This window comes from Amblyomma maculatum, chromosome 4, assembly GCF_055883805.1.
Source record: "Amblyomma maculatum isolate TAMU_Amacu chromosome 4, ASM5588380v1, whole genome shotgun sequence".
Taxonomy (NCBI): Eukaryota; Metazoa; Arthropoda; class Arachnida; order Ixodida; family Ixodidae; genus Amblyomma; species Amblyomma maculatum.
The window spans coordinates 168,250,754-168,263,225 of NC_139347.1; the positions used below are offsets into that span (position 1 = coordinate 168,250,754).

Consider the following 12,472-nt stretch of genomic DNA (forward strand, 5'->3'; position numbering starts at 1 on the left):
AAAAAAAAGCGGAGCAGAAAGCACACTTAAACGAGCTGTTGCATAGCACATGATGAAGAGATCTGGCTGCTTTTGCTACTACATATATCAAAACCAAAAATTTCCTCGCCACCATTTCAAAACGCAAGCAACAACGTTCTACACTTCACAGGTACCACACACCGCACAAGTTTATGCAATTTTTGTGCTGGCAATTCAATTCTTCACGAATGTTTCGTAGACTGCCATCTAATGTTCAACGCAGAGGGTCTATACATGGGTGCCTTACAACAGTAAACGCATGCCTTTCACAGGCAACATTTCTTGCGTCATCCATTTTTACCATATCTGCACACGGCTGAAGAAGCCAGTAGGAGCCCAACGAACGCCAGATCCGGCACTGCTCCATACGCTAAATGTGACTGCAAAAGCGCCGTTTGGAAAAGAGCCACTTGCTGCGGCACGCATGCCATTTGGCATGTCTAATGTCCGCTTATGGGAATACAGTAAATGTGTGGCGTAGTGCTATACTTTTGCGTGGGTATTTCAAGAGGGTTCTTTTGGCTTTTTGATACAAGTAACAATAATTCAGTGCAGCCAGGATAAACTGTACATGCCAGCCAAACCCCTGTACAGCAAAATACTGAAACTTACACTACCAGTTCTAAAACACCAACGTCAACGAAGAAAGGCAGGCGAGCAAAAATACTTTTGTAAAATCGATGACTCACGAGAATTGTATGGCTTCCACATTTGGCTGCGGCTTCACCCAGCGAAAACAGGCCAATGTAAGAACACAGCTGATGACTGCTGCCCCTGCAAGAAAGACCAGAGCGTCACGCTGTCTCCTACAAACAACTTTCACCTCTGCAGGCATCTCACCTCAGGCACAGCACAAATGACTACACGAGGAACCACAAGCAGTTGATACCGTTTCATTTGTTTTGCTTTGCGATTAAGTGTATTTGGTCTACGGGTGTGTGGTTGGTCTTGCATTTGTGCATTTGGTCTTTTGCTGTGTGTGGCTGAATTTGACTTGCATTCGTTGCTTGGTTGCTACGTGTAGTTGACTCGGATTTGGTTTGTTAGTTGGTTACAGCCTCATATAAGAAGTTTGCTAATTTCTTTTGAAAGGAGAAAATTCCATTGTTCTATAGCCTTATTAGCCAGTAGCAGGCCCGTGCATTTTCTTTTCTCTCTTCCTACAGCCACAACAACAACAACCTTTATCAGCCGGTTTAAAAACTGTTCAACAGGCGGCACTAGCCAGCGGAGCCCTGGACTGAGGGCAACCGACCATTGTACAGAAGTGGACGAGGTCGACGGAGAAGACATAGAAGAGTGTGCAAGAGAGGTTGATGTAGATCATGTGCTTGGGTGTGAAGGAAGAAGTTTGAAACATTCTGCTCACAATGGAACGAAATTCTCGATGTAAGGAAATAATTTGGTTGTCATAACTTCGTGCCTATAGAACACCACATATTTTAGTCTCAGTGCCACGAAGTAAATTTGACCATACTTTCAATGTAGCGAAATTTCGTTGCTGCTATGAAACTAGCGGAAAAATTTTGACATGAGACAGGTCGAGCGGCGCGCATACCGACGCGTGCATTGGAGCGTGTCTGTGAAAGTGCACCGCCCGAAGACATAACAGCACATGGCCGATGCAAATGTGGGGGGTGACGAAGCGCCCTGCCTGCTGCGCCATCTGGGGCTCTACTTGTCAAGTTCGCAAACACAGTGTTGGGGAAGACCGCTAGACGACATGAGCATCTGCGCAAAGCGTAAGAAGCCTACATCTTGTGCCGCGGCGTACAAAGCGCAGCCAGCGATACCAGACGCAGCTCCAGCAAAAGTCGCAATCAGTCACAATCCTGCCCAAAACAGGCACTGAGTGCGATGAAGTGCCTTTGCTCAACGGGACCTGTGCTGTGATCGTTGCGTTTAACCACAAAGCTCGGTAAAAAAAACTGGAACATTACTTTCCATTCACATGCTGTGCGTTTGCAAACAATGACGTGCACGCTCGCACTTGTGACACAAAGCGACAATCGTCCTGAAATGGGTTTCAGCTTATCAGGCGTGATGAAGTGCAAATTTCTGCTGTCGCTGACTTGGAGAAAATGAGCCGAAAAAGCTGGTGCAGCCCACTGCCGCCAGCCTTCATTTCTCCGGATTTTTTGCAGCTGCAGTGGCACCGGCACCAACTAAACACATCGTCAAATCGGCGACATCATCGGAAATTCAAAGTTCAAGTGGGCGGCAATGATGGTAAAATAAAAAATATACATCCGCTTCGCTTCCATCCTGCATATAACGCCAAATTCCACCATAATTCAAAGCTTTCCTTCTGAACGGTCTGTGAAATATTCCGAAGGGTTCTCTGCATGCAAAATAACAAATTTCGATGTTGCGAAATTTCAATTTAACGAAGTGGCAGTTTTTACCGACTTCGTTGTATCAAGGTTTAGCTTTAGTTGGCATTGTACTCTTTTGCTGTAGTCTCTCTTCATGTTGTTATTGTTGCGCCGCTGTTCATGGGTAGGCTCTACTGTATGCTGAAATTTATTTTGTTAGTTTTTCATTTGTATATCCATGCTTATTTCAAATTTTGATTCCCCTTTCCCCCAAAGTTCATTTTTATGCGTACAAAAGAGAACAGAAATAGCTCAATAAAAAAATTTTTTCCAATGCCCCTCAATTTTTTTTTCACGGTTTAGAAAAGTTAAGGCTTCCTCTCATCCTTTATTTTACCAGCCTGTCAATAGAAAAGATGTCGAAGTGTTATACACAGGCAGGAAAATGATGCTATTTGGCCTTACCTGAAAGCATGGGGCATTTGTGCTCTGTACCACTGGTTGAGGTCAAACACGGACAGATATGTTCCAAGCACACGGCCGCCTCGCATCAGCTGCCAAGACAACAGCAGCAGGTCTTCCACGCGCTCTGCAAGTCACGAAATACAAACGGAACAGCAGCTTTGGCAACACTTGCGTGACGTGGTGATTAGCAGCTACTCAAAACTTTGTGCAAGCCTCCCACTATTACATATGCCCCTTCCCTGTCAAAGGACCTACCATATTGAAAGCAGACACGACAAAACCGACTGCATATTTACCTCGTGGTAAGGTGAGTCTCAAATTTACCAGGCTTTACCTTCCCAAATCTCATAGCAGTAACAAATCCACACCAGTAGTGAAGGTGAGGCATTTTAACTAATTAGCAGTGTCACTTGAGGCTTGCTTTTCACAGTCACGGTGCTCATTTTCAGCACAAATTTTGATAAAGAGGTGCAGGTAAGAAAGAGCTAGCTAACAATTTGCTGCAGCAGTTAGCTAAATGGTGCAAGGTGGAACAAAAAAAAAAGACAGAACAAAGACAGTGTTCTACATTTGCATTCATTCAAAATCTGGACAGAATATAGTACAGTCGAACCCGGTTATATCGAGCTCACGAAATATCCCCTTGAAAATCCCATGTGAAAGTATAGGAAAGCCGTGTCATATATCGAACTTAATTTCACCAGTCATTCGATATATCGAACTCCACACCACGCACTGGAAAGTGTGCCTTCCCCAAAGACTATCGCATCACCCTTGGCCGTTTGCCGCTTGACGTTTTCAAGTCACGTGCGGAAGGAATGGGAGGGGACAGTTTGGCGACGGCTGGTCTGGGCAGCGCCGTGCCCATTCCCCAAAGGCGCGCGCATCTGCAGTTATCGTTTCTCGCACACCAACACATGACATTCGCAAGCCATGTGCGTGGGTGTGCCCATCCTTTTGCCGAGCTATCTCTCTCCTTCAGCACACGCTATGCATGCGCCAAGCCAGCTCAGCCCATTTTCAGACAGGCGTCGGACGCTTTAGCGTGTGTTGCGAACTCTCTGCGTGCGGCGGCTGACGTGGCTATGGTGCCTGCGGACGATAAAAAGCGGCAGCTCTGTCTTTTTTTTTTTTTTTTTTCCCCGAGTCACCCTTTCTTATCGTTGTGCTGTTCGGACGTTAAGAAGCGACAGTTTTTTTTTTTTTGGCGGGAGTCGTTTATTCTTGCATGTATGAATCAACGAAAGCACGCGGTCAGCTGCTACGATCATGACGCCCGCCCCAAGCGCGGCGTGATAAATCGAACCAGGCTTGTGAATCAAGCCATCACGGGCACTCTGCCAAGTTCACTCCCTGCCACCACAGGAGCTATCAAAAGATAAACGCACCCCTACGTTACCGCTGCACAGCATCTTGGCACGCTGCCAAGAAATGAGCTGTGGATGAGACGACCGCAACGGAGTGACGCGCGCCATCGACATGCAAGCGAAAACGCTCACAGAAATCTTGTTTTGAGCTGCCGCGGTGGCTCGAGCAGCGAGAGGGTTCCAACAAGTTTGAAAATTTTCGCTCTGTCGCTGCCACTTGTCGCTTGCATGTGAGCGAGCTGGCCTTAACGCATATTTTTTTTTTTTTTAAATTCTCGGTGCAGAAGTGGAGGGTGGGTTTATTATGCGAGTGGGTTGATTACGCGACAAATATGGTGTCGTTTTTTCACATCGTAAGTGCCGTCACAAGCTGATTTCTGTATATCGAATTATCTATATATCAAACTATTTCGCGATCCCCTTCGAGTTCGATATATCCAGGTTCGACTGCATAAACTTGAGCACAGCAGGGTGACAATGTGGTCATGCAATCTGCACCTGTTGACAAATCAATAAAACCCTACAAATCAAATTTTTTGCAGCATTTTGTGAACACATAGCGAGTCGGTGAGTTAAACCAATCCCACAAGGACATTACGTACAACACAACCATCTTTTCCACAATAATAGAAACACGGGAAGATGTGAAATCTTTTGAAGCTCGTCCTCGCACAAAAATGCCAAATTCAGAGCTAGCAGCAATGGCTGAGGGCCTAAAGTCAGAGAACAAGGTCCGTTGTTGACAGCTGACTGCTTTAGTGTCAGCTGATGGGCACTGCTGTGAATCAGTGGGAACTACTGATTGCTGTGACTATTTACATGCACAGAGTGGCGGCAATGGCTAACATTAGAGCTAGTGAGCACAACGCTGCCCCGGGAAGCTCCGAGTGGCCTTTGTGCTGGGCGAGCAAAAGAGTAGATGCTTTCATGCAGGTCCTCTCTCTTCCCTCAGACTCACCATAGCCTGTCCTGGTGATGCTGGATGGTGACGAAGGTGCTTCACTGGCCGGGCACGCTATGCTAGGTGAAGGTGCCGTTCGGAATGAGAGCACACGTGATCCCAGGGTCTCTCCATCGTCCAGCGGTGCCTGTGATCGCCCCAGAGCTTCCATGCCAGGCACCATTTCGGGCACCAGCAGGTACTCAAACACCAGCCGGGAAGAAATCAAGCCCTGCACATATGGATTCCGGGTTCATGCTGGTTTTAAGCCCCAAAATTCAAGGATTTTTAAAGACTTTCAAGGATCCACGACAATTTTTCTTCAAGGACCAAAAAACACAAAATTTTGTTAAAGAAGCATTTCTTACATCTCACGTCTAACATTGCTAGCACAAGAGGCTTCTCACAAGACCAAGAAAGCTGATTTCCTCCTCATTAGTTGAACATTTCATGAACGCTCAGCTTTCTTTCTTTGAACTTCCTTCCTCAATCCACATTATGTCACTGGTAGCTTCTGCCTTCCCGGCATTGGTGTCCGCAAAAGCATTCAACTCGACAACAGCCGCTTCCAATCTCCAATTTTTTTTCCTTCTTTCGATAACTTCTCAGAGACCTCGCTTTTTATTCTGCTGCTGCTTCACACTTTTGTCTGCCTGCTCCTTTTTAGCTTCCAGAAAAGCACGGTAATGCTGTCTTGCAGAAGCCACGGACATCTTCAACTCTTTTCAGAAGTCCACGTGAGCAATGCTAGCTGCTCTTTCCCCAGCATTACACCAATCCGCTGGGACATATAAGAAACATCTTTCAGATTTTCCATGCCCCAACTTGCCCATTCACACTGAACACTCAGTTCACACATACCTGCCCATGCTGAGAATAAACAATAGTTTATCAACTCTCTAGAGCTCCCTGTAGCATGAAGTTACATTCAACAGATCGTATCACTAAGGTTCTGCTGTACTGCAATCCTAAAGACCTGGGGCCGAATCCACGAAATAGTTTGCTTTGGAACGCGTTCACTTTACCGTGACGTCAATTTGACGTAGGCATCGGGGGGAGAAGGGCAGGATGGATGCTGGGGGCAGATGGGTGGTCCCATCTTGGTTGCTCTGCCTTGGCGCAGGCCTTCTCCTCAGCAGTCGAAGGAAACGACACAAAGTTTTTCTCTGTGCCAACACGCACGATTGCCTGAGCGACGGCCAAAATTGTCCGGCTCACAGACGACTGCGGGAGCCGTATAGTTGCCTCGCTGCCGACTGCCGCCTGGAAGCCTCCAGTAGAAAAGAACCGCAGCGCGCAGAGTATTTTCCGCTCTGTTTTGAGCGCGCTTTTGCTCTTTGGGCCAAGGTGGAGTTTTAGCTCTTCGCATAGCCGGCGTACAAGCCCCTTCGATAGTCTGAAGTACCTTAGGAAGTCGTCGTCAGGCATGTCGAAAGGATCGTCATGTGTGTGCGACCACCGAAGCCACCGATCACATTTGCTGAGCACTGCGAACAACAGCGGGGCGACGCGGGGCACGTACGGCATGATTCTTGCGCTGAAGCGAAAGGCTCTTACCAAGTTCCACACACAGTGACTGAACGCGTTCACTTTCATTTGATTGACATGTCTTGTGACGTCAACGAAATCTGTGGTCCCGTCTTCGTTCAACGGCGTCACCGCCAGTGGTGGCGACACACGACCAATGGAGCGAGGCGGCGAGAGAGAAAGCGAAAGCGTTCCAAAGAGAACTCTTTCGTGGATTCGGCCCTTGAGCTGCTCTCCTCCTTCCTCTGGTGGCATTCGTCATTAGACACAATTGTGCTATTCCACTCACTAGGGGCAGCTGAGCAGCACACATCCTGCCCTGACCTGAACCCCTCCAAAGACGTTCCCCACAGCTAGTTTCCGATAAGAATGCAGAAGGGAAAACAACAAGATACCAATATATCTCAAAACAATATTCCTGAACAAAGCATTGGTAATGAGCAAGTAAATAACAGCACTCCATGCAATGATGTCATGAGGACATAGTACGATGAGCCCTGACACAGTATTACGAGTAGTGGTTACACCTGCAGGTTAGCTGAGCCAGGTGCATAGCACTAGCGCATATCCCAGACAAATATGGCACACACACTTCAAGTACATGCCACTCACACTAGGAGCCATTTCACACAGGGCAAACCAAGAGGGAGGAATGACTGACCTTGTACCTGTGGTGCCCATCTCGACCGGGCTTTTTCTTCTGGAAGCTCAGTGTGTGCAAGGTTGCGGAGGAGAAGGAAGTGGCCCTGTTCGGAAAAACAAAGAGGAGGTAACTTGCTTCCTACCTGAGAACAGAGCCTCAAGACTGGCAATTGCGAAACTTACACACGCTTCCTAAAACTCGGCTGTTTCAAAAACAGCACCGAAGACATATGGAAGCAAATAATGCACTACTGAATTAAGGCTTCGCAGTGACTGGACAGATACGTAAAAAATGAAAGTTAAGGTGAGTCGTGGGTCTTAGAGCGGCCGGAAAAGGTTAAGAAGATCAGTTTTGAACAAATTTCATTTTCTAAATGTTTCTCCTTTCAAGCACCTGTACTCTAAAACCATAAAATTATAAACACTGAATTTGGTCGGGAAAATGCGATTAAACAGGCTTTAAAAACATCCACCGCAGCCACAAAATGCGTCCCAAAAGAGGATATCTGTTTGGACTTGCCACGCGTGCCATGGCGTTGTAGCCAGCCGATAGGCGCCATCTTGGTCTTGGTTTGAAGGCTTTTTCCTTTGTGCACAAATTTGCGCAATCTGCTTTAAACCGTATCGCAGCTCTCATAGCCCATGCCGCCCCCTGAACAGCTGCCAGTACATGCTTAGCGCATGCCAACAGACTGCCAGTAGTGGCCAAGAGGCCACAAGCTCAACTCACGAGGTGGTCACAAAGGTGCCGGCGCTTGCAGAGACGGTTGCAACCATGAGCCACCCACAGGTAGCAGCAGCAACGGGGATCATTCTCAGGCTCCTGCAATGCCAGGGCCACTACTGGAAGGTCTGTCGCCCGGGGGTTACCACCAATCCCTGCAAAGAGGCGGCCCACGCTACTTTAGCTCATCCCGCACAACTGGTTCCCAAGTACATCAAACGCACAGAAATGTTATGTAACTGCTAAGGCCCTAGTTTCCAGCAATTCAGCATTTCTTGCACGACTATGTTAGCGGCCGCACAAAATCTGTTTTTGCGTAATGAAAGAATGATAAATTTACCATATTGGCAATAACTTCATGAAAAGTGGACGCGGAGATCACCCAAAAATGTTTGAAGAAATATAACAATTATAAACTGATATGCAACTGTTCAAGTCAGCCACAGCAGAAACACTCATCAAAAGAAAGAGAAACAGCCCCCCCCTTTTAATAAAATCAGCTGTTTCAGAGCCTTAGTTCTGTTAACAGATTATCCTGCCACCTTTTTCCACATTTCTAGCTGCCCTGACCCCAGCATTGCAAATCACTTTTAGAAACTACGGCCTGTGGCGCCGCTAGGGTCCCCCCACACTCGGGTGCGGTACACACATGTACCAGTCCCAACATTAAAACGGCGTGGAGTCTCTGGCGTAAAGCAAGGTATGTGTTTTCAAGCACTACACACAATAAAGAATAATTTGTTATACGAGAAGATCACACTTGCCAGTCAGTGTCTCAGCAGCACCAATGCATGCATTTTGGAGTCTTTACACAATTCGTTTCACCTCTCTGCCCCTTCCTCTCTCTCACTGCACAGCTGCAACCCCCCCCCCCCCCCCCCCCCCCCCACCCCCCCCCCCCCCCCCCCCGAGCGCTGCATCCGGTGCGGACCGCACCCCCTGCATCCCCCTCGCGACGCCCGCCTGACTATGGCTCTTCCCTATCCAAGGAGCGCCACAGATGATACAAACGCCCCCATCACACAGTTCAGGAGCAGGCCCTAAAGGATCTAAACTTTATACAAAGGCCACACATTTTAAGCACATTAGCCAAGTTAAAAAAAAAAAAAATCGTTTTGGCATCTCTTGCACAACACAACACAAGTTAATACCCCCGTCACACGGTCATTTCCAAAGGTGATTGAGTCGATAGCCTTTGAGATTTTCAATCGCGATTTGAACTCGAAGGAGTTGTGCCGCTGCTACACGGCAAAACTCGAAGACTATTGAAATAGTTGTGGTGTTTGGCGCCAAACTTTTGTGGGTGGCACTATCGTTGCTTTCGGTTTTGCTTAAAAAACTAAAATCTCTCTATAAATGCAAAATAAAATAGAACTTACCTTTTTTGTTTAGCAACTGCAGGTGTTTAGTTGCTATTCAAGGACAACTTTTGTTTCTTTTAACGCGCTGGCATTCATATGGCTGTGTTTTTCATTGTGTTTGCTTTTCTCGGCGGTGCATGTTAGTGATAGAGAGTAGAGAAATAATGCGCCTTAAAAAAGAGTGATGCTATTTAAAATTATTATGGATATTAATATTCTACAGTGTCAAAGATATAAAATAATAATGCTCGTTCATGCTTTTATATCATAAACGCGCTGTGCACGTGTGTGTGTGACGCTCCTCGGGTCAACACCAGCAACGTTGCGCGACGTTCGAAGGCCTTCGAGATTTCGATAGTCTTGAGCTGTTCCGTTGGCTCGATAGACTATCGACTAATGTCTATTGAAAACGCCCATGTGGCAGCTTTCGAAGGCCTTCAAGTTGACAGACAGTTCGAGGGCCTTCGAAATGACCGTGTGACAGCGGTATAAGATGGGAGTTGGTTCTTCTTAAATCATTTTCACTGTTGAATTGCCGTTGTGAAATCTTTGGGGTATATATATTATATTGCACGCAGATTCTAAATATAAGTGATTCAACTTTATGCAACATGCTGTGTGGGCTTTTGTGCAGGACGTTTTAAATTTTGTTCCAGACAAGTTGCTAAAATATTTGTCTCCCTTGACGTCAAGAAATGCCATAAGAATAAACTGCTCACCTGCCTATAATACAACCTATGCTACTGAGTACTGAAGTTGCCACATTATAGAAACGCAAGAAAAGTTTGTGTTCCTGTTTTGGAAATGGCAGCTTCAATATCCTAGATCACCTAACGCCACTTCAGCACTAGGCAGGGTGATAATTTTACCTTTTTTGAATTCCTTGACATCAAGCAAAACAAATGGTATGCATTTGGAGCAAGCTGTTTACAGAAAAATTTCTTAACACTTTCCTGTCCGCGCCTACTCCCATCGATAGCCCACTATCAATGGTTTCATGATTCGAATTTTTCTGCTTTCGATGGCTTCACAATTCGAATTTTCCTGCTTTCGAAGCGCTCCTTGACAAATGGCGTCGTTCAGTGGGAGATAGAGCCCTCCTATCAGTTTTGCTTTTGATTTAATTTTTCTGCCGGGCCACGCCCATCCAGATGGTTTCCGGAGCCAGGTGATCGGCGCTTCTAGTTTACATCATGGCGTAGACGTGGCACGCTCCTGCTGTGCGAAAACGGGTGTTTCCGCAAAAGTTGACGCATTGGAAAGCTCGTTTTTGGATGCGAACAGCAGCAATGATGACTCGGAAGACAAATTCAGCTCTTCAGACTATAGGACTGCCATATTCTATGCTGAGGTATGTAAAATTAAACAAAAATAAAGAGCCTCTGCCCGTGCCACTATTGGACTGACAGCGAAACTATGTCAAACCAACCCGGAACGCAGACAGCCAGGCCTCGATAAGTTTTCCGTTCACTCCTCAAAAATTTCCCCTTTTGCTGCGCGCTGATCGGAAGAGATAAGTGTACTGAAGGTCACAACTGTTATCTGCAGGGTGACGTCTTTTAGGTAGTAGCATTACTTGCCACCGGTAGCGTAGGGAGTCGTGGTTTCTGCTAAATGACAGCCAGGAGCTGACCTCGGGGTAGTCGACCTCGACTACTGCTTTCTTTCCAAACTCAGCAAATACTGTACACAGAAAGCTGGAATTTGCTGCAATGTTGCATTGGTCCCTGTTGTAAAAAAACGTATATTTTGAAATTTTTTGTTTTATTTGTATCAAGAAACTTTGATGCTTTTGTGTTGTTTTTTATTACAATGTTTTGCTGATAGGTATTTTTTTTTCCCCCACTTATTCAATGAATATGTTGAGTGTCACTAAGACCATTATGAAGAAGAATTCCTCCTCTACAGTTTGATACTAAACACTCCTGTACCAAGCAAGTTTTGCTAAAGAAGAAAAGTATTAATGACACTACCCAAAAACCACCCTTTTTCCCGCGGACAGGAAAGTGTTAAAAGCTTTTCATGAACACTTGCATTACATACTGCATAGGTGCTCAAGGAATTGTTTCATGCCAAATTATGAGACATACTGACAAATGACAACCCAGCTCTGTGAAACAATTTGTGTAATACAGTTTCAATCTAGCAGTCTGCATGCAACTACCACCCATGTAGCAAATTCTTCTACATCAGCAGTTCTCAGCCACAAATGTGTGGGGTCCCCTTATGGATTGGTGGAAGTGATGGGGCGGGGTGAAGGCTGTGGGATTCGGGCTTGCTGCGGCTGCCCTTTGCGCGGCCGCCGCTTGCTTCCCAGTTGTTCTCCTCGTTCCCTTTCTCCCGCCTGAGGCGGCGGAGAGGGGCTCGGACGACTTGTCACTGTCGTTCGGGCCACAGCTCCGCCCTGGCGTCCCAGTGGCTGTTCTCATTGGGGCCTTTTGGCGGGAACACGGCACCGCTTCGAGGGCCGCGCTCGCGCGACCCTCCGAGCGGGGCCCAGAGAGAGACTCCTCCGAGACATCGTAAGGTGCGTACGCTACTGTTCTTGTCTGCCGGCCTTTGTCCGCGCAGACCAGTGTGTACTCGAGTTCGTCTGCTCCGGGTCGTACCTGAGAGCGCAACTCGGGCCTGTCGATCGTGATCCAACGATCCGCGACAGGCGTACCTTGCGGTGGTTGCCCACTTTCTCTCAAAGGAACCCTCTGGTCACTGCGAGAGAGAGATCACAGCACGCCCTTGCGTGCTTGCGGCGCACTCCGTGTCACTTGTGCGTTTTGTATATTTTGTGTGTGTGTGCGTGTGTGTGTGTGTATGTGCCGCTGGAGGATGGCGTTTCAATAAACGTCTCCTTCGTGAACTTGGAGGTTGGTGTCCTTGCAGCGAAGTGCTCTCCTCCCGGTGGAGGTTGAATGCGCGCTGCGGTGTTTCAGGGTGCGCGTGGTAACGGCTGATCGGGGTTTCGGCTCGCGCGACGCTCGAACCCGCGGTGGTTGGTGGCTTATGTCCACGTAGGAAACCACAAGACGAGGTATAAATTATCCGCGAACACAGCACGAGGTGTGAAACAGTACCTTTCATTGCTTTCTTGCAAGGAATGTTCAAGCAAAATG

General features: G+C 47.2%; 1 protein-coding gene across 1 annotated transcript in view; it reads right to left on the reverse strand.

Moving 5' to 3' along the window:
• The window catches only part of LOC146193454 (uncharacterized), a 127,172-nt gene that overhangs the window by 94,447 nt on the left and 20,253 nt on the right, over nucleotides 1-12,472 (reverse strand). The window contains exons 8-12 of the mRNA XM_084600555.1: nucleotides 8,008-8,156; nucleotides 7,297-7,416; nucleotides 5,127-5,340; nucleotides 2,802-2,925; nucleotides 711-795 (exon numbers count right to left, since the gene is read on the reverse strand). Of these exons, the coding sequence (XP_084456681.1) occupies nucleotides 711-795; nucleotides 2,802-2,925; nucleotides 5,127-5,340; nucleotides 7,297-7,416; nucleotides 8,008-8,156 (692 nt within the window). The remainder of the gene's footprint in view (nucleotides 1-710; nucleotides 796-2,801; nucleotides 2,926-5,126; nucleotides 5,341-7,296; nucleotides 7,417-8,007; nucleotides 8,157-12,472) is intronic.